Here is a 19591-nt window from a genome sequence, read left to right on the forward strand (position 1 = left end):
CATACTCACGAATTCTCCGAATTACTGATACCAGTAGCAACCGATTCTTTATTTTTATATTTTTCATTCATTTTTTTCGTTTTAACCTGGAGGCATCTATTTACCATAGTATGGGAAGAGTCTGCTAAACGTTCGTCTTCATGATCACTTCCAAAAGTTTGACAACCCTCTAGTTTCATTGGCTCTACTTTCCATTCATGGACACAAGGTTCTACGGGTTTAATTTTTATGTCACTAGTAGAATATCTCGTTTCTAGACATTGTGTACTTTCTATATTTTCAATAGCTACGGCTTGCATGGTTTGTTCGTCTTCTTCACTATCTGTCTCCTCGTCTGAGTCACATTGGTAAAATTTTGGGTGTTTACATGGTGGCTCATTTTCTAGTTGATCGTTCGATTCAACTTGAATGAAATGTTTTTGTCCTTCGCAATCTGTGTCTGAAATTTTCAACACTACTCCGTCAGAAAACGCAACAGATCGGCTTTTTCTCGTCATGTTGCAAGCTATTTGCGAAATAGTCTTTAGCCTTTTACTAAGGTTGAACGGTTTACCTGCGGTGCCACCGTTGATGTTTTTATCGTCTTCTGTAACTAAGATAATTTTAAATGTAAAAATATCAGGATATCCACATATTTGTAGAACGACGAAGTGTTTTAAAAACTTTTGAATAGAAACTATTCCTTTATGATGTTTTTTTGCAATTGTTAAACGTCTAAACTCTATTAATTAAAATATAAATACTGAGCAAACACGTACATAAAATGATAACCTCTCTGGCTGACCGAATATCATAGTGTCTTCTTTTACCTTGGTGCATTATCTCCGCTGGTTTTGCTTTTATTTCAGCCCTCTGAATCTGTACTTCATTATCTGTAAATTTTACTTCACGGTGTGGGTCCTTTTGGTCTTCCTAAATGAAATAAGATAGTAAAACAAACATTTTTCAATATAAATTTTTTTGTTTACTACATAGATTGGAGTAGCGGGGCGTGCAACATAATCTTAGGAAAAACTTAGCTATCTTATAAAAGGCATGCCCAATGCCTGCAAGTTCCATGAATTATAATATCTAATACATAAATATGTAAGTATACTTACTTTTTTCGGATATTCAGACATTTTGGAGTCCACAGGACCCAACAAAATATCAGTATTTGCCATATTCATAATACCATTATATTTGGCCATCCTTTTATACGATTCCCTTTCTTCAAGACTGCGAGATTCTCTGTAGCTCCTAGGATTATCGTTAACATTGCTTCCTTTTATAGCGTTCTCTTCTTTTTTAAATCCACGCTTTTTCCTCCTTTTATAATTCGCAAAAAAGTTATAAAAGGATGGTTCGTTTTTCAAATTGATAGAAAATAAATGTGGTGAGCGAGTCCTTCTTCTTCTCACACGAAGACTTCCCCAAAATCCAAGTTTTTTGGTATTTTGGCGTCTTGTTTGAGCTGTACTAGTTTTAAGGTCACCATTGTTTTGAATTTCTATATCATTGATGTCATTTGATTCTTTGGAAGGACATTCAACGTCGCTTGTATCTGCAGCAGCCTGTATATCAAAAGTTTTCTCTTTTCTAGAATTGCTTACATTGTGCGAGTAATTTTTACATTCATTCACTTGCTTCGCGGATTTTGGACGACTTTCAAAACCCATCGCATCTCCTGATGCTTGTTTCCTTTCTTTAAGCGACGTCTTAATGTTGACTGATGCGTTATTTCCTTGCACGAAACCGCCGTAATTGTCGTTTACAATGTCATTCACATTATCAACCGATTTATTATTATTGAAAACTTTACTGACTATTGACATAAGCCCTAAACCTATATCACGTTGATTTCTGCGTTTTCGTTTCTTACAAATGAACCTTTTATCACAATTAATTCTAAAATACTTTGATCTTTCTATAACACTGTTAGTTATTGATTTCTTGATGTCCAAGAAACGTTTTACATTACGCCTTGCAGACCACAAATTTTTAGTCAGTTTCATCAATGTATGTTCTTTTCTTTCTTGGGCACTTCGTATATATTTCAAAATAGGTTCTGATTTTCCAAAGTTAAAGTCTGTCTGTAAATCAGTATTTCGTATGGCTTCGGTACTATTCGATTTCCTTGCGAAGCCTGGATTGTCAAACAAAAATCGAATTACGTTTCCCGAGGTTTCATTCCTGTCTTTAGTTTTACCATGATACTGATCGCAACTGCATTTATTACGTCTCTCTACAGATATTCTGTGAAATAGGTCAGAAGGCTGGAACATTTCCATGACAAGATATTCGAATGGTTTGTGTTTGGTAGTAACGTTACGTTTGTATTTATTACAATTCTCATCTTTTGTAGTTAGGAGCATCATCATTTTTATAATAGCACCAAATTTTCGTTTGGGAAACGATATGCCGTTTACTGTAACATCTGTATCACCAAAAACCATTGGCGCTTTTCTACTTTTGTATAAAGGCGATAAGTTTGCCTTATCTTCATTATTTTGAGGAATTTTATCTGCCATTATTTCATGTATCATATCAATCTGATTAGGTTTAAATATGGCTTCGCTCTTGATTGGAAAATCTCCATCTACTTTATGTAGACTAAAAGCATTATTACATTTCTTTTTAATCATTCCTCGTTGAGCGTAATCTTTGTTCAAAAAATCACAATCTAAGAGCGGTGTTGATTCTTGATTACTACTTCTACATCTTGAATACAAAAACACGCTGCTATTGTTTTTCTTATTACGATTACTCCATGTGCCTTTTTCATCCTCATTTATTTCATAATCCTTGTCAATGGAATAACAGCAGATTAGATGAAAAAATAGAATTACAAAATACGTAGCATAGTGATCCAGTCGCCATCAGATATATTAAAGCGGCCAAGGTTTACACAAATATCTGAACAAAGCCTATTTATTATCATGAAATTAAAGTATTTAGTACCCTGTCCGCTCCGACATATAATAGAATGGCGACTGTACTGTGTGAGTTATTAATCTTTGGTGGTACTTACTTGCGTTCCCATGAGAGGCATATTATCATCACCGTCATAATCAGAACCGTCGTCATCAGAGGCAAATCTAGAGGAAGTCAATAAATCAATTAAGTTATCAAAGTGAGGCTTGTTGTCATCTATTTTTAGCTAATGTTCTTCATAAGCTTGCTATTGCATAGTTTGCGTACCGATGGATATTCCAAATATTTTATCTCCAAAAAATAATCGACTAATTGATTTGCGATGTTTCATTAATGACTTGTGATACGCTAGCGATGATTCTTAAGCGAGGTTTAGACTAGCAAGAACTTGCATGCAATTTTCATTACATTGCGGTATCTGATAAACATTTTAAATGCAGTTTACCTTAGTAGTCAGCAATGTAACGTAAATTGCATGCAAGTTCTTGCTAGTCTAAACCTCGCTTTAGATAGGATAACTCGCACAACCTGTAGTACCTATTAGTTTAATCATTTTAGAGTTTTCATGTCTGGGACCCATTTCTCCACGCTGACAATTAATGCCCAGTAGGTTTCTGTACTTCTGTATCTATCTACTTCTCTCACTCTCACTGAGCGTAAGCGAAATGGATGTGCGTGATCGGGACCGTAGATAGCATGTTTTTGAATTTTATTTTTTTGTATTTTAAAGAAACAAAACGAAAGCCCCCAGACTCCAATGGCTCGGACACGTAGTCCGGATGAGGAAAGATCGTGCAGTCTGGAGGGCGTACTCTGGAGTACCAAGTGGCCGAAGACCGTCTGGACGCCCTAGGTACCGCTGGAGAGAGTAAGTGCAGAAAAACCTCAGCGAACTCGGCGCCGTCGACTGGACAGAGTAGCATGGCGGTCTTTGGTGTCGGAGGCCAAGATCCACTTCGGGTCGTTGCGCCACATTAGTAAGTTTAAAAAAAGTGATCGCTGAATTCCCTCAAGCATAACATTGCTCATTTTTAGAAACAATTTTCATATTTTTTAGTTTTTGTGCAAAATTTATTATAATTTTTTAAAGTGCTTTTTTGACCTATGTTCGTAATTTTATCTATCGAGTCAAAACCTCAAGATCCCAATCGCTGAAATCCCTAAAGAAAGGCCTCAAGATTGCTAATTGAATTTTTGGCTTTGATCTAAAAAAGCGCTACGACTTTCAAAAACTCCGTTCTCTGAGCCTACTGCACCTTAACACCTTGACATTTTCCTGTCGATTTCAGGGTGGTAAAGTAACAACGGTACCTAGCGTCAATATTACAGCAATGTGGGGCAAATTGTCAGTCACTTTACAAATTGTCCCCTTTGAGAAACTGGGTCTATAATGTTCCCGTTGTGAAACTGTGGCCTATAATGTCCCCGTTGTGAAACTGGGGTCTAGGGGCCTATCGAAGATGATAATCGTACATTGACAAACGCCAAACGAAAACTAAAAATCTATAAGGATGACGATGGCAGATGCGACGAAAAGTCACTTGACAATTTCCATACATTATTTAAGCCTTTATAAGGCAGAGGGAATATATTTCCCACATGATTTTGAACTTTGATTCAAAGTGATAGGGTTCAATTTTTCATAATTTCAGGCACACTTATGCCTTATAAAGGGTTAAGTTTCTATTGGCGTCCTTGGCTATCCTGGTCTTACTTTTCCAGGCTGACATCGCTGAAGTCGCCGTAGTCTTCGGGCGAGTAGCATATCGTGCAGAGCTCTCCGATGTCCACGAAACACCGGGCGCAGTACACTCCGGGGCACGACGGAGTTTCACATCTGAAAGACTCAATAATGGAGGCTATGGTTCCTTTGTCTATCTATAGATTGCAAAGAGTTATTGATAGTATTACAGTCTATGAAGAAATCATGTCTCGAATTTAACTGCAAAAGTAGCTGACGAGAATGAGAGAATGACAAACAGATTAACAGATCTTTTGTTTGTAACATCAATAATTATTATTTGCAACTCTTTGTATAGTCTAGCGACCCGCCCCGGTTTCGCACGGGTAGTTCAACTAATTTACACAAAACCTTTACAAATTATACATATTATTATAAACCTTCCTCTGGAATCACTCTATCTATTAAAAAAACCGCATCAAAATCCGTTGCGTAGTTTTAAAGATCTAAGCATACATAGGGACATACAGACAGCAGGAAGCGACTTTGTTTTATACTATGTAGTGAAGAATCAACCTATTGGTTTTGATATTAGGTACTTAGTTAGTTTTAGAAACACAACATTTTAACCGTTTGGTGGCCGCTTTCCGATGAAAAATGCGTTTCTTGGACGACACTCGGTAAATTGCGAGTCACTTCTACTGACTGCTAAGCATGACTTGCGTTGTCACGCGCGACTACATAATAGCATAAAATCTTAGCAAGCAGTCTGGATAAGACACTCTCAGAATCGGGACAAGTGGTACACGGTGTATCCAAAGAGAGACAGCAGTGGATAAAAGGCTGTAACAATAGCGATTATACTAATGGGCATCGTACCTTTTCAGATGTCGATCGAGATCTTCTTGACGGTGTTTCGTACAGCACAGCAAGCAATGCAGCTCGGCTGGTCCCACTCCTAGCAAAGTCCGTAGCCACTGGCATCTGGCATAAGATATCAGTAGAAAGTTATCAAATCTTTTTTATGTTTAAAACGAAAGTTTAGGATTTTAGCTGGCTTGGCATCAAATAGTGAGCCCAGATCAGAATGAAATGACGGCGCGCCATATGCGAATCACGTTCGCAGCTGCAGAAAAAAGGTACCCCCTGCATAGAAGTTTGTATGCTGGGGGCAGGAGGGAATACCCAATACCTACTTTATACTCTGCAGCTTATGCTACATACCATGAAATGCAGGCAATCCTGTCAAAAAATGCTTCGCCATGACGAGCTTTCGTATCACAGCACTTAAAGATAATCGAGGTTAGTTAAGGTAAGTTAGATACACTAAAAAACTGAGTAGGCAAATGATTAGAAATACTAACGGTATACAATTATTTAGCATATTTTGAAATGTGTATTTCTGCTCCGACATGTATTTGAATTGTCTGTGAAGTTTCCTTCTAGCGTATTTCAGGAAGCAGCCTGCAAAAATCACATATTTCTTAAAAAAACTTGATCTACAATAATATTAACCGTTTTTTTTTAAATTAGTGTATTTAATTTTGAATCACTCGATTATGAGACAATTAAGTGGATCGTTGATTTTAACATAATTTGGTTGTAATTTAGCGAAAAGGGTGGAAGGAATAAAGAGGAACCTACGATAATTTGTCATTAAAATGTAAGTATGACTTTTCTTAGTAACAAAAAGTTCATTATTGACAGATTATTGTAGGTTATTACACTATTATATTTTCTCCGTATTCATGAATCATTTGGTTGCATGTAATTTATCATCATCAAAATTGATTGAATGTTGCGCAACAAATAAAACGCCTACTGACTTACTGAAATGACATACGAAATGTAAAGATGGATGGCATCCATTCTGACATGACGAACTTCTCTCGTCAGGAATGGGTGCCTTTCATGCCTTGGAATGAACCTTAATTGGTTAACTTAACAATCTACTAATATTAAAAACAACTCACTTCTCGTCCTAATAATGTGATAGTAAAGCCAGACTGCTCGAGCCTTAGCTCGTTCTGGCTCGTAGTGGCCTGAGATCACGTGTCGAAGTCTCAAGCCATAAGGCTCAAACAGCGCTAGTAGCCACAGCAGCAGAATGAGGGTTCCTGTAGGTAGAGAAGACTTATTTTGATGATTTGATACGTAGTAAAGCCAGGCCAGTCGAGCCTTAGCTCGTTCTGGCTCGTAGTGATCTGAGATCACGTGTCGCAGTCTCAAGCCATATGGCTCGAACAGCGCTTGTAGCCACAGCAGCAGAATGAGGGTTACTGTAGGCAGAGAAGACTTATTTTCAAGGCTCCTTTCTAATGTGTCATAGTTAAGTTACCGAAATTGAGAAACCACATGGAAAAATTTCGAAAACTTTTGTATTATGTAAGGGTAAGTATATTTTTGTATGGGTATAATTTTCAAAATAAAAGTTTCACTTTGTCGCCTGTGAAATTGTCTTAAATACCGAAAACTTTGCCAACTTTTTGGATACTCAGTAACCGCAACTTGCACATTTGTAAGCTTCGTCCCTTTCTTCCTAAATACCACGGGTTATGTCTCATCATCTTGAAGGTAGGTAAGTCAACAGTTAGATATACCAATGTGCGCATATCGCCGCAAGTCAGGCGGGTGCGGGTCGGGCAGGCAGGCCGCCGTGGATGTCGCGGGCAGTATAAGGGGCACACTGAGCGCCTCCAGCAGCAAGCGGACCGTCGCCGCCAGAGGACCCGAGCCCGACACTAGAATTCTCTCTGTGCGGTTGGTAGCTGAAATAAAGTAAAAGTAAGCTGCAGTTTCGTTGAAGCAGGCTGTATAAGAGCCATTTTAAAGTTGTACACTTCCCGTTCCCTTTTTTCATACTTGGGAATTTTTATATTCTTTCTACTCAGAATCACGAGCTCTTTCGGTCTTAATAGGATAATAAAAGTGCCCCCATATTTTTCTTTACATTTTGTAACTATTTTTCATGGACTTTATATACCGGTAACCGGTAACAGAATGGAAGGAACGATCGATTAATAAAAAAAGTGCACAATTAAAAATATGGCCTATGAAGAGAAAAGAATCAATAATTAGGCAGGCGTCCAGTTATTTATGCGTACCTAAGTCCAACGCTTTCGTCTAATAGCCTAGTACAGTTTATTTCAGTATACGACGAGAAGGGAATTACGAATTAATATGGAAGGAAGTAGAAGTAACGGAGGTCGCTGGTTCAAACCCGGGCTCGTACCAATGAGTTTTTCGGAACTTATGTACGAAATATCATTTATTATTTACCAGTCGCTTTTCGGTGAAGGAAAACGTCGTGAGGAAACCGGACTAATCCCAACAAGGCCTAGTTTCCCCTCTGGGTTGGAAGGTCAGATGGCAGTCGCTTTCGTAAAAACTAGTGCCTACGCCAATTCTTGGGATTAGTTGCCAAGCGGACCCCAGGCCCCCGTGAGGAAGATGATGGAAGGAAGTAACAGGAAAGGAAACCCGAGGGAAAGGTGAATGGTCTCCGTGAGAGATGATATGAATTATGAATCGAACACAAGTGAATGATGAAATGACGGGACCGACAGAGAAGAATGGAAGGAAAAGACCCCAAGTGAATGGGACAAGGGCAAGCGAATGACGATGACAAGTAAAAATCTCACGTTGAAAGGTCTGCTCACTGCCATGGAACCGTACGTTCATCAACACCCAATAAAGGCTGTAGTCGGCCACCATGTGAATCATCAGCTTGAGGGTCGTGATCACCATGAACACTATGGACCTGGTCAGGTACATCCTCTCTGAAGGGAGCAGCCGGAACGAGGAGGTCTGAAAAACGAAACTGATTCAGAGACTACGGAATTTCCTACTATGGACCAGCGACAGAATAGACTACGTACTTACACTATGCTCTTAGTTCAATTCTTATTTTGCTGTCGAATTTTATAATCATAATCTTTATTGTCTGTGAGAAATGGGTACATTGCACAGTAATTACTATTATAACAATTTTACGTGAACTCACCAAGATTCTACCTTTACAGGTGTACAAACAAACATTTTCCTATGTAATCTTACATGAATGATGTCAAGCAAAACCGGCCAAGTGCGAGTCGGACTCGCGCAGTAAGGGTTCCGTACCGCTACGGAAAAAAACAGCAAAAAAATCACGTTTGTTGTATGGGAGCCCCACTTAAATATTTATATTATTCTGTTTTTAGTATTTGTTGTTATAGCGGCAACAGAAATACATCATCTGTGAAAATTTCAACTGTCTAGCTATCACGGTACATCCTGGTGACAGACGGACAGACAGACAGACAGACAGCGAAGTCTTAGTAATAGGGTCCCGTTTTTACTATCGCGCGTTTAATATTCTAGTATTAAAAGCGGTTCAATAACTTGCATGTTACGAACAAGTGTGTTGAAAAAAAGTTGTGAATGGTAAATAAAAGTTTTGAAAAGCTATATTTGCCGTTGTCCAACAATCCCTCCCTGTCCCTGGAGACCTTTAACCAAAATGACGTTGATAGAAAACGCCCCAAATTCTCCCATAATATTCAGGACTTTATTTTAATTACCGCAACGTATTTAGCCCTCTCCCTAGTATTCAGAGGCAGGACTGTCTCCCTGCCTTGCCGCTGCCTCTTCAGGTCCAGCTCTCGAAGCTCTTTTGTGACGTAGCGGTTGTCAAATCGAGATCGAGTCCTGAACATGTGCAGGTAGTACTTCGCTCTGAAAGAAATATAAAATGTTACGTGTTGAAAGTAAGGATCTGGCCTGTTCCCAATTTCCTATCTCTATCGCACGCGCATAATTATTAAACTTTGTTAAAAATGCGTGACAGGTCAAATGATTGCCACTATGTTGCCTTTAGTTCCGTTTTATTAAATTTCTACAATTTTATGTAGGTAGCAAGCTGTAAGTAGGTACACATGATTAAGTACCGTTTCAGTTAATATTTTGTTATGACCCCGAATAGGTTACTGTCTGCAGTCCTTTCACTCTGACAGCTGTAATAAGGTAATAACGTATCACGTGATGTCAATTTACGAAGCAGCAATGCACTTTAATGACGTTAACGTTCTAATAAAAGACCAATTTAAGACTGCCAAGTGAACAACATAGTCCTTTGAGCGCTAAAAATAAACTATTGAAGAGAATTGGACGTAAGATCCGTGAGTTAAGACGAAAGGGGACGATCGCCTTGAAACCGGTTTTCCATACACACATCCCATTAAGAGGCGTATTTAAAAATTTGGCGCCCCGGGCCATTGGGTCCCTGCCGCCCCCCATGACCCATGAAGCACCCATTAAGTTAACACAAAAGCATAATTTTCTTTTCTCTTAGTGCCATTCTGCAGAGCTTGGAATCGAACCTATAGCCAATTGTGAGCGAGGCCGACGGCCGAGCTCTGCATAAGGGTGGAGGCCTGGAGCGTCCGATTGCGGTGTGCTGCCCTGTGAGGCTGAAGGCCGAACTGCAGAAGAACAGAGCTTAAAGCACTGGTCATGTATAAGGGAGACTGAAGGCTACGAATATGATTAAAGTTTTCTGCGGGCCCAAGAGACTTAAAGGGCGAGCTTCAGTGGAGCTGAGCTGGGGACAAAAACCTATGTCCGATTGTCCAAGTAGACGAGCTCTGCATACTTGCATAGTGCCAAAGTCCCGGATCGTCTAATTGCGGCGCTCTTCCGTGCAAAGCCAAAGGTCAATGTGGGAAAAAATCAATGTTGGGATTGGAACAACGACCAAGTTAAAGTGACACGAGACACCAAAGGCCGAGCTACGCAAGGCCGAAGACCGAGCTGGAGGAGGGGAGAGTTTGGAATTGGCTTGGAGCTTGGAACCAATGTGATCTCGGCTCTCCTGCTACTCGACCTTTGGCGTTCGCTCAAATTAAAGCGGAGGCGCGACTTGCTGGAAATGCTGGAATGCTTCGGTTCTTCTGGAAGGCGCGACTTTTAAGCTTTTCAGGGCTCGCAACCTGACCTGTTAGTCCGCCATTCTTATTATGACTATATGTCCAGGTGTTTTTATTGGAAATTGGAAAGAGGCAGAGCGCGGCGGAGTGGTTGATTGAGAGAAAGACAGATGAGATAGACATGGAGCACACATTTTTATTATATTATATTTAAGCTACATACACGTGTTAACCGGTGGACGGCAAGAGACGGAGAGGGAATCGAAAAGAACGGCATAGTTTGACAGTGACAGATAATGTATCAGAGTTCATAGATTTACAGACTAAACAATTGTATTTTAGAAAAAGGGTGTACATACCTATACATTCCAACAGTTTTCCTCTACAGGTCGAAATCTTAACCGATTCTCGTGACATTTTGTGACCAGATTCTATGATAAAATAGATTTTTTTGTCGATCCAGTTTTAGGAAAATTTTCAAAATGCGTAAATTGGCATAAAGGACTTTGGGTCTCCCCAGATATATCGACGCGCATTGAGCAAAAGCCGATAGGAAAAAGCCTTATGTCCGCGCAATAGGAGCGAAAAAGCAGGCGCTGGCCGATGCGAGCCGAGCCAAATGAAGACTTTTTCGCTCTTATTGCGCAGACATAAAGCTATTTCCTATCGGATTTAGCCGATTCCGCGTCGACATACGTACCCTTATATAAGTGCTAAAAGCATCTATTAAGACCATTGTGAGTTCACTGTGATAACTTAAGCTTTTTAAGCTTATCAATATATATAGATAGATAGATATATTCTTTATTGTGCATAGTTAAAACAAATTTAGATACATTATAATTAACATAGCGAACTAAGCAACAACAGGCGGTCTTATCGCTAAAAAGCGATCTCTTACAGACAACCTTCAGGTAGTAGAATTTACCGTATGGAAGAAATCAATGGGTAGAAAAATAAACGGATAACAAGAGTAGGAGAATTTTTTAAATAAAATCAGCACAGATAAATATATAACAATATACATACATAAATATTAAAGATCATACTAATAAATATTAAAAATAAATACATATATAAATATCTATACATATACATACATATATATAGATAATATAGCAGAGATAGTAATCGAATGGTTAACAAGCTTAAGGAAGTGACAGATAGTGCATTTTAAGTTGAGCCTTATAAATAGGAAGCGATTTAGCATGTCTTAGATCAGACGGCAGAGCATTCCACAACCGAATCGCTTGGAAGGTGAAAGAATCCTTATAGAATTTAGAAGAAGTAGTAATTTGGGCAAGCAGATAATTCTTGGAGCATCTTAAAGAAGAAACGTATTTGAAGTGCTCTTTTAGGTATAGGGGGGTCGTGGGGTTGAAGAGTATACCATACAGGAGGGCTAGAATGTGAGAATTGCGTCGCAAACGTATGGGAAGCCACTTGAGCTGCGAACGGTAATAGGAAACATGATCATATATATATATGATTAATATATATACCTAGGTATATATAGGTAGTGAATGGTTTCCGGTTGACGTCGGCAACAGCGTCTGCACTTGGTCTGGACGCTGTGCGCCACAGAGGTACGGACGTCGTACACGATAAGCGGCTGCTGACGCAATGGCCGGCGCCTAGACGTCGCTCACGGCATTTATGCCGTCAAGCATGCAGCGCTAAAAAGCATCTGGAGCCCGCGGCCTTAAGGCGATGTGAAGAGCGACGTCACAGGGCGACACCATGAGAACTCGAAGACAATCCTACGTGGGTAAAGATGGTAGAAGGCAAAGGGGCGCAAACGCACTGTAAAAATTGTAATGTCTACTGGAAGTAGACAACAAATAAGTAGTTACTTACTTTAAATTAAATTATGTCTAGTATCAGTAACACTACAAAAAAAAAATTGGGGCGCCATCGCCACTGAGGCACCCAAAACTGAAAGCAACTGAAAGGCAGCGGCGGCCTGCGCCGCCCCCCGCAGCCTGCCGATGCCGCCCCGGGCCATGGCCCCCTTGGCCCTAGGGTAAATACGCCCCTGATCCCATTTTCCTCTCTTGAAAGTATTTTTACACAAATAATACCACTCCCACTTCCTCGACCTCCGAATGCACGGAATGCGCGGACAGTACCTAAGTATAATGAGCATCAGGAACAAGCCAGTAAGCGCGCAAGTCCAAGACAGCCAGGCGAGCAGCATGTCAGCGCGGTTGCGCAGGTCGGTGATGACGCCGGCGGCCGCTTGGCTGACGGGCTGGCTGCCGTTGCAGCGTGAGTGAGAGCGGCGGATGTGAATGTCGACGGAGAGCAGGGATTGCAGGCGGGTTGAGTATGTGTTTAGTTCTGGAACAATAGGTAAACTTAATAGCTTACTCGGTCAAGTCTTACAAACCTAAAAAACCGGCCGAGTGCGAGTCGGGCTCGCGCACGAACGGTTAAGTACCATTACGCAAAAAATAATCACGTTTGCTGTATGGGGGCCACACTTAAATATTTATTTTACTACAAGTGAATCCATTTTTCACCTTACGTCCATGTGACGGTAGCGAAACGGCCAAGCCACATAATTTGAGTAAGGTGTAGAGTTTGTGATGTTAGGGTTTGTAGAGTTAGAAGCTTGGCTTTACAAGAGATCTGATAACTTTTTGACAGTGCGAGCCTTATGGTTTCGTCTTGGCAACATTTTACATGAAAATGTTTTTGGTGGGATATTTTATTTCTGCTATGAGAATTCCGCTCCTTGCTTATAATTTAAAGCCATAAACACCAAGGACTTACTTTTCTTTACAGTAGCAACAATGCTTCCCTTCGCAAAATCACCAACCACGCAAAGTGGCTCTTCTAGCTTCATATTAAAACACACAGCCTTCACTATCAGCTTCCAATCCCACTGGTTTGTCAGTTCCGGGAATTCTTTATAGCAATCTTCCGCTCCTTGGGAAAGGATCTTGGTGCAGTGCTCGTATGGTGTTCCTAGTTTTTCTTTGCAGACCAGTTCGATGGAATTTAGCCAGGATAAAGACGATTGGAGGACGTGAGCTGTGCAACAGTAACAGATTTGGTTAAAATTTAAAATAATTTCAAAATATGAAAGAGAGTGGAGTTCTTTGGAGAGTCGAAGCAAAATCAGGGCCTGATTTTACCACAGGCTAATAAGGCTAAAGCCTAGGGCGCAAGAACCAAGGGGACGCGCAAGGGGGCGCGGCGGCGCGGCGGCTCTGAGTTGAGACAAGCGGGGGGTGAAGAACTGATAGAATCAGAAACACGGAACTGCGCTCCCGAACTCGAGTTGTAGATGTAGTGTCTGCCGCATGCACCCTGAAAGGTGGGCCAAAATGGTTACCGAGTGGGAACCACGGAACACCAAAGATGGTGCTGGCCGGGGTGCAGGCAGGCCGAAGAGGAGATGGCGCGACGACTTGGACACATTTTATCCGAACTGGCGGGAAACTACAAACAACAGGGTTGAGTGGAGGAAAAGAGGGGAGGCCTTTGCCCAGCAATGGGACACTAAATTATAAAAAAAATATTCGCACCTAATTATAATCGACCTTAATTGCTTAGTAACATTAATATCCTCGTAAGACCCAGGCCAATTTTTGCGCTTCTGAATGGTGTTTCGAAAGGTCGTAAGTACGACTATTTGCACGCTGAGCGAGGAAAACAAATGAAGTGACTCTATTCTTTCTTAACAAACACATCCCTCGCAACTAGGGAATGCAAACCGGTTTTTAATTGTATAGTGAAACCGGTTATTAACCGAAATTTCATACAAATAAAAACCGGTTTGCACTCCCTACTCGCAGCGCATCCTTGCACAGCTCTGGTCGAAACGCAGCCTAATATATATTTCAAAGATGGACAGAGAATCATACTATCTTTGTCTTACACTAGTACTAGCACCCAAAAGAAAAGGATGAGTACCTATAGTTTTTTAATTCTTATTTACTGACAATCTGGTTTGACTCTATAAAAATAATACTCACCTATACTCATGGCCAGGCGATGTATCCTCACCATCAATTTCTTCATGTTCGCAGCCAAATATTCGATCTTCTCTATAGTCCCGCTCATCGTTTCTTGGACCAGATTCAACGGGCTTTCCTTGGATTCCTTGATGTCTTTGACACTGGATTTTATGTGTTCCTAGAACATTGGAAAACGAAGTGAATCAGTGATTTTTAACCAAAATTAGAATGTTGTGGTGGTAAAAAACAAAAGCATAGAGTTCAGAAACTCAATCTTTTATTCTACATAGGTAATTATAAACTGAATTATATGTCACATACGAAAAATATATAGGATATGACAGATCGAATTTCACGCAGGTAAAGCTAATACTAACACTTTTATGGGCTTTGCCTGAAATAAATGGTTTAATAATAATAATAAAGCCGCGGGCTCAGCTAGTATCAGGATATACCGAAGCGAGCAACATGTGTATTCTCAAGAGAAACGTCATCACCACAACGTTGGTTATATCGATTTACTTGTACCATCGTCCACACTCTTAAATGTCCATCGGTGCACCTTATGCCTGATCTTGTAATAAGGTCCACCGATGGATAGGTGAAGATTGTTGCTGTTCGTACTGCATAATTTAATGCTATCTACGTATTTCAATTCGAACTATCGCTAACATAGCTATTTGTTAATTGGATACTGATATACAACCCCCGAACCGTTACGCAGCGTATAGTTCGTAAATTTCAAACAGTCCCCTTTCGGCTTATCCTTTGTCTATTGTTAAATGAAACCGCACGTGCTACTTACTAGCATAAAAAAATGGTATGGCCGTTTTAACCGGTTATTTAATTACCACTCTATGGAGATTGCAATAAGGTTTAAAATGAACTAATGGGAAAACATATTCCTTAGCTGTGTGGTCTTTGCGGTTACTGAGTGCCGGCAAGTCGAACGCTACAGAACCAGTCTAAAATGTGTCATCGATATGCGTAACAAAGGCGCGTTATCGGAGAGCGCACTTACACTGGTTTTTTTAGCGTTGGACTAGCCCGCGCTCGCCACGATGCACGAACCAGGTAAGGGACAGGGACGGATTGCGATTAAAACATTTTGATGGATTCATGACAAGTATGTATATAGGTAGATATATTAATTGAATATATCTACATCTTTATTTATATTGTACCAATGCATGTTTATTTATATTTTTAGTTAGTAATTTATATTTTATGTATGTATAACTCATTACTGTTTGGCTGGTTGTTTATTATTTACATTGTATAAAAAAACGTTATTTTAGTTTATTAAAAATTTGTCTGTAATACCTATATATTGTAACAAAGCCGATATTGTTTAAAAAGGGTATATATGTATTAATTTTGTTAAATATAGTTTTAGTTTTTAGTCTGTAACATTAGAGAGGAATATTTTAATAGTTGATTATTTGTAAAACGGATTATTACCTAATGTTATTATTTAACTGATTAGTAAAAAAAAATTATTATTGTTTGTTTTAAATATGTAAATACATACTTGTCATGAATCCATCCAAATGTTTTAATCGCAATCCGTCCCTGTCCCTTACCTGGTTCGTGCATCGTGGCGAGCGCGGGCTAGTTCAACGCTAACAAAACCAGTGTAAGTGCGCTCTCCGATAACGCGCCTTTGTTACGCATATCGATGACACATTTTAGACTGGTTCTGTGGCGTTCGACTTGCCGGCACTCAGTAACCGCAAAGACCACACAGCTAAGGAATATGTTTTCCCATAAGTTCATTTTAAACCTTATTGCAACATCCATAGAGTGGTAATTGAATAACCGGTTAAAACGGCCATACCATTTTTTTATGCTAGTAAGTAGCACGTGCGGTTTCATTTAACAATAGACAAAGGATAAGCCGAAAGGGGACTGTTTGAAATCTACGAACTATACTACGTAGATGAACAACACGCGAACGCGAAGCGAAGCGATGCGGCGCGGGGTGAATAAATCCTTTGATACCTATAGAAGTGTCCTACGTGGACGATCTCGTTGCGAACGCGAACGCCGTGGGCCCGCAGCGCCGCTTCGCGTTCGCGAGTTGTTCACTTACGTAAGACGCTGCATTATAATGTCCTTATCCTCCTACCGCCCGATATTCCATTGTTTCGTAAAATTTGCATTCAAATTAAATTCAGTTCAATTGAAAATACAACTGTAGTCTGTTATCTCTGTAATTTACCTTAAAATGATACCTAAATGAGCGAGTGATCAGCAACAGCAACCCAAAGGCCGATAAAAAAAACTGTACCCACTGTTTCGACAAAACATCTATTAGAATCAGAATCAGAATCAGAATGCTTTATTTGTAAAACATGGGTCTTAGGTGTAGGTATACATTGAGCACTATGTTTTGCCGGTTGGCATACAAATGTCAAAGAGAACCAGGATCTAATTAATATGGAAATGCGCAAAATGTTATCTTATAAAATTAATAAATTACATTTAAAATTAGCATTACATTAGCATTAAATTACATTTAAAATTAAAATACAATTTCATTAATATACAGTTCAAACACAATTAAAATATATCATCATTCATTCACTAAGGCCTGCTTGTTCGACCGGGAAATTAGACATATACCTACTAAAGCGCAAAACCCTCATTTTCTAGAGGTTAATGAATCCTTCTAAACAAGACAAATCGAGGTGAACCAACCCACCCTCCACTTAATTCCTACGTGTCCTAAAATTTCTATAAGCATTAGCAAAATATTTAGTTGTCACAAACATGTATACATACTTCTATACCTTATCTACTTGGAGTAAGGTGGAAATTTGTCTAGATTATTATGATACAGGCTGGACAATGACCTTAGTTCATGAACCTTTTAAGTGGTGTTGATATTTACGAGATAACGAGTTTACTTTGAGCATCTATTATTTATGTAGGTAGAGTTAGACCAACACAAGTCTGCAACGATTTTGATAGCACACGTGGTGCAAGTGTTATTTTAAACGTCAAATTTATATGAAATTATGACGTATAAATGACGCACTGCGTGTGCTATCAAAACCGTTGCAGACTTTGTCTTGGTCTGACTCTAGGTACGTTATAAAGCGAAATAGATAATATTCCTGTGTTCGCAAGAGTGAGTTATTATATTGAGAACGTTTAGGGGAAAAGTTTGTAAGTTAATTATGGAAAATATTAAAATTTTTAGCTTGTATTATTAGTAAAAACGCACTCACCACCGCCATTTTGAAATCTAGGGCATTTTGCCTAGAACTATAAGAACCTATACAGGTTCGACGAATCGATAAAAGGTTAGGTCTTACACGTCGGTTATTGGAATTAGGTAATGTAAACCGGTTTTTAATTGTATGGAAAAACCGGTTATTAACCGAAATTTCATACAAATAAAAACCGGTTTACATTCCCTAGTTGGAATACTCTAGTAAAAAGTACTCGGAAATTTTAGGGAAATTTCACAGGAAGCAAACGAAACTTTCATTGGAAATGGAAAAAAACGATTCCTACACAAAAATACGAGAAAATTTCTAAAAATTCATAACTAGAAATTTTGCAATTTTGGAAACATTCCGACGGCACTTGAGTAGGTCGGAAACATACATAGGTACGGCCCGCCTGATGGCTAGCGGTTACTGTGGCCTTTGATTGCTAACAATACCAGAGCGTCTAGCCAAGATGCCAATCGTTTGCGCCGTAGCGAACGAAACGGCATTGTCTCCAGTAATGTAATGTTAACTGTAGTTTCTTGAAAAACTCCCTGAAAACCTCCCTCCATACCTATCTGTACTTTCTTGAAAACCTCCCTTACTTTCCACAATCGAAGCGTTCATGGAAGGAACCTCGGAAACCGCACAGTGCGTGACCATTTTCTGGGCTGGCCATATCTGCTGCATGCGCCCGGAAAGGTGGGCAAAAATGGTTATTGAGTGGGACCCTCGGAACACGAGCCTTTGCAAAAAAAATCTTTAGCTAAAGACATACCTGCCCACAAGCCAAGGAAGCAGAGAGGGTATCCAGGTTCTTCAAAGTGTTGGTGGCTGGTCCAGTGAGGATGAGAACCAAGGCGTAGCAGGCCAGGGTGTATCGGCCTACACGTGAGAAGAGTCCAGGTATTAGCAGGAGTACCAGGCATCTGAAAAATAACGTTGCTAGAGTCAAACCAAGCTAAATCGGCAGTATCCTTAAAAAAAAATTAACTGTCGTTTTGGCCACTACATAATTACTTTATAATATAATTATGAAGTAAGTAAATTACTAACCTGGCTGTGGAACTAAAAACGACACCCAAAGTTATTGCCAAGCTAATAGCCCAACCCAAAAAAGTCCAAACAGACAGCTGACAAACGAAGACAGTGTAAAGAAAATACGTCAAAATTCCCCCGACGATACCAATCACAATTTTTAAAATAAAACTTGAATTTTCCTTGAGAAAAGTGCACGAATTCGCAAGTCTCGAACCCTCAGGGCACAAGCTACTGTAAATTTGTTCGAATTTCTTCTGCGAATCATTACGGTACACGGTCCATTTTTGATATATACTAGTGCTCCGTAATTCTGTCTTGGAATTTATCGAATTCATTTTCTCTTTTTCATATTTCAGTCTGCATTTTTCTATAGTTCGCGCTTTCCAGAGCAGAGCGAGGTACGCCATTTTGGCGGGTTTTTGTGCTCATTTGATATTATATTTGTTTCGGGACTTCATTATTCTAAAATTTAATAATTTCGCTTCGTGAAAGACAGAATATTTTATTTTTCTTTTTGTGACTTTTCGCATGTATACGAAGAAGGATTTTGTAGAATTTCCTTCTTACACAATAAAAAGTTTTTATATTATGTGCAATTGTTGTCAAAATGAAAATAATGAAGTACGGACATCAAAAAAAGTTTCCTTAACCTTATTCGTGTATCTCACAGCCATAGTAATAGTATATACAAGTAGTTAGTGTATTTAAACTTCTAAAGTAATGCCAATTGTAATTAAATGCAATAATACGAGAGCGAAATGCCAGTATCCGTGCCAAATCCAACAACTTGTGGACCAGTTGTCCGCAAACTCCTACAATGTAGCATTTTATAGCAGAAGCTAAACACGTTGCTATTAACATTTGAGTAGG

At 39.5% G+C, this 19591-nt stretch overlaps 1 protein-coding gene and 1 long non-coding RNA gene across 2 annotated transcripts; both read right to left on the bottom strand.

Annotated features, from left to right (window-relative positions):
* Positions 1–495: 495 nt before the first annotated feature.
* Positions 496–906, bottom strand: LOC134750661 (uncharacterized). Its single transcript, XR_010128573.1, has 2 exons — positions 759–906; positions 496–592 (listed from the first exon to the last, which is right to left on the bottom strand). It is a non-coding gene; the product is annotated as an uncharacterized LOC134750661 (long non-coding RNA).
* A 113-nt stretch (positions 907–1019) lies between these two features.
* Positions 1020–19275, bottom strand: LOC134750758 (uncharacterized). Its single transcript, XM_063685999.1, has 15 exons — positions 18737–19275; positions 18459–18609; positions 14481–14640; positions 13273–13533; positions 12627–12837; positions 9154–9307; positions 8236–8401; positions 7195–7362; positions 6568–6711; positions 5959–6058; positions 5474–5578; positions 4628–4750; positions 3011–3077; positions 1101–2783; positions 1020–1046 (listed from the first exon to the last, which is right to left on the bottom strand). The coding sequence occupies exons 1-15, from the start codon at positions 19126–19128 to the stop codon at positions 1020–1022; spliced, it is 3912 nt and encodes a 1303-aa protein (XP_063542069.1). The 5' UTR covers positions 19129–19275.
* Between the last annotated feature and the right edge of the window lie 316 nt (positions 19276–19591).

The sequence above is a fragment of the Cydia strobilella genome, chromosome 20, assembly GCF_947568885.1.
Source record: "Cydia strobilella chromosome 20, ilCydStro3.1, whole genome shotgun sequence".
Lineage (NCBI taxonomy): Eukaryota > Metazoa > Arthropoda > Insecta > Lepidoptera > Tortricidae > Cydia > Cydia strobilella.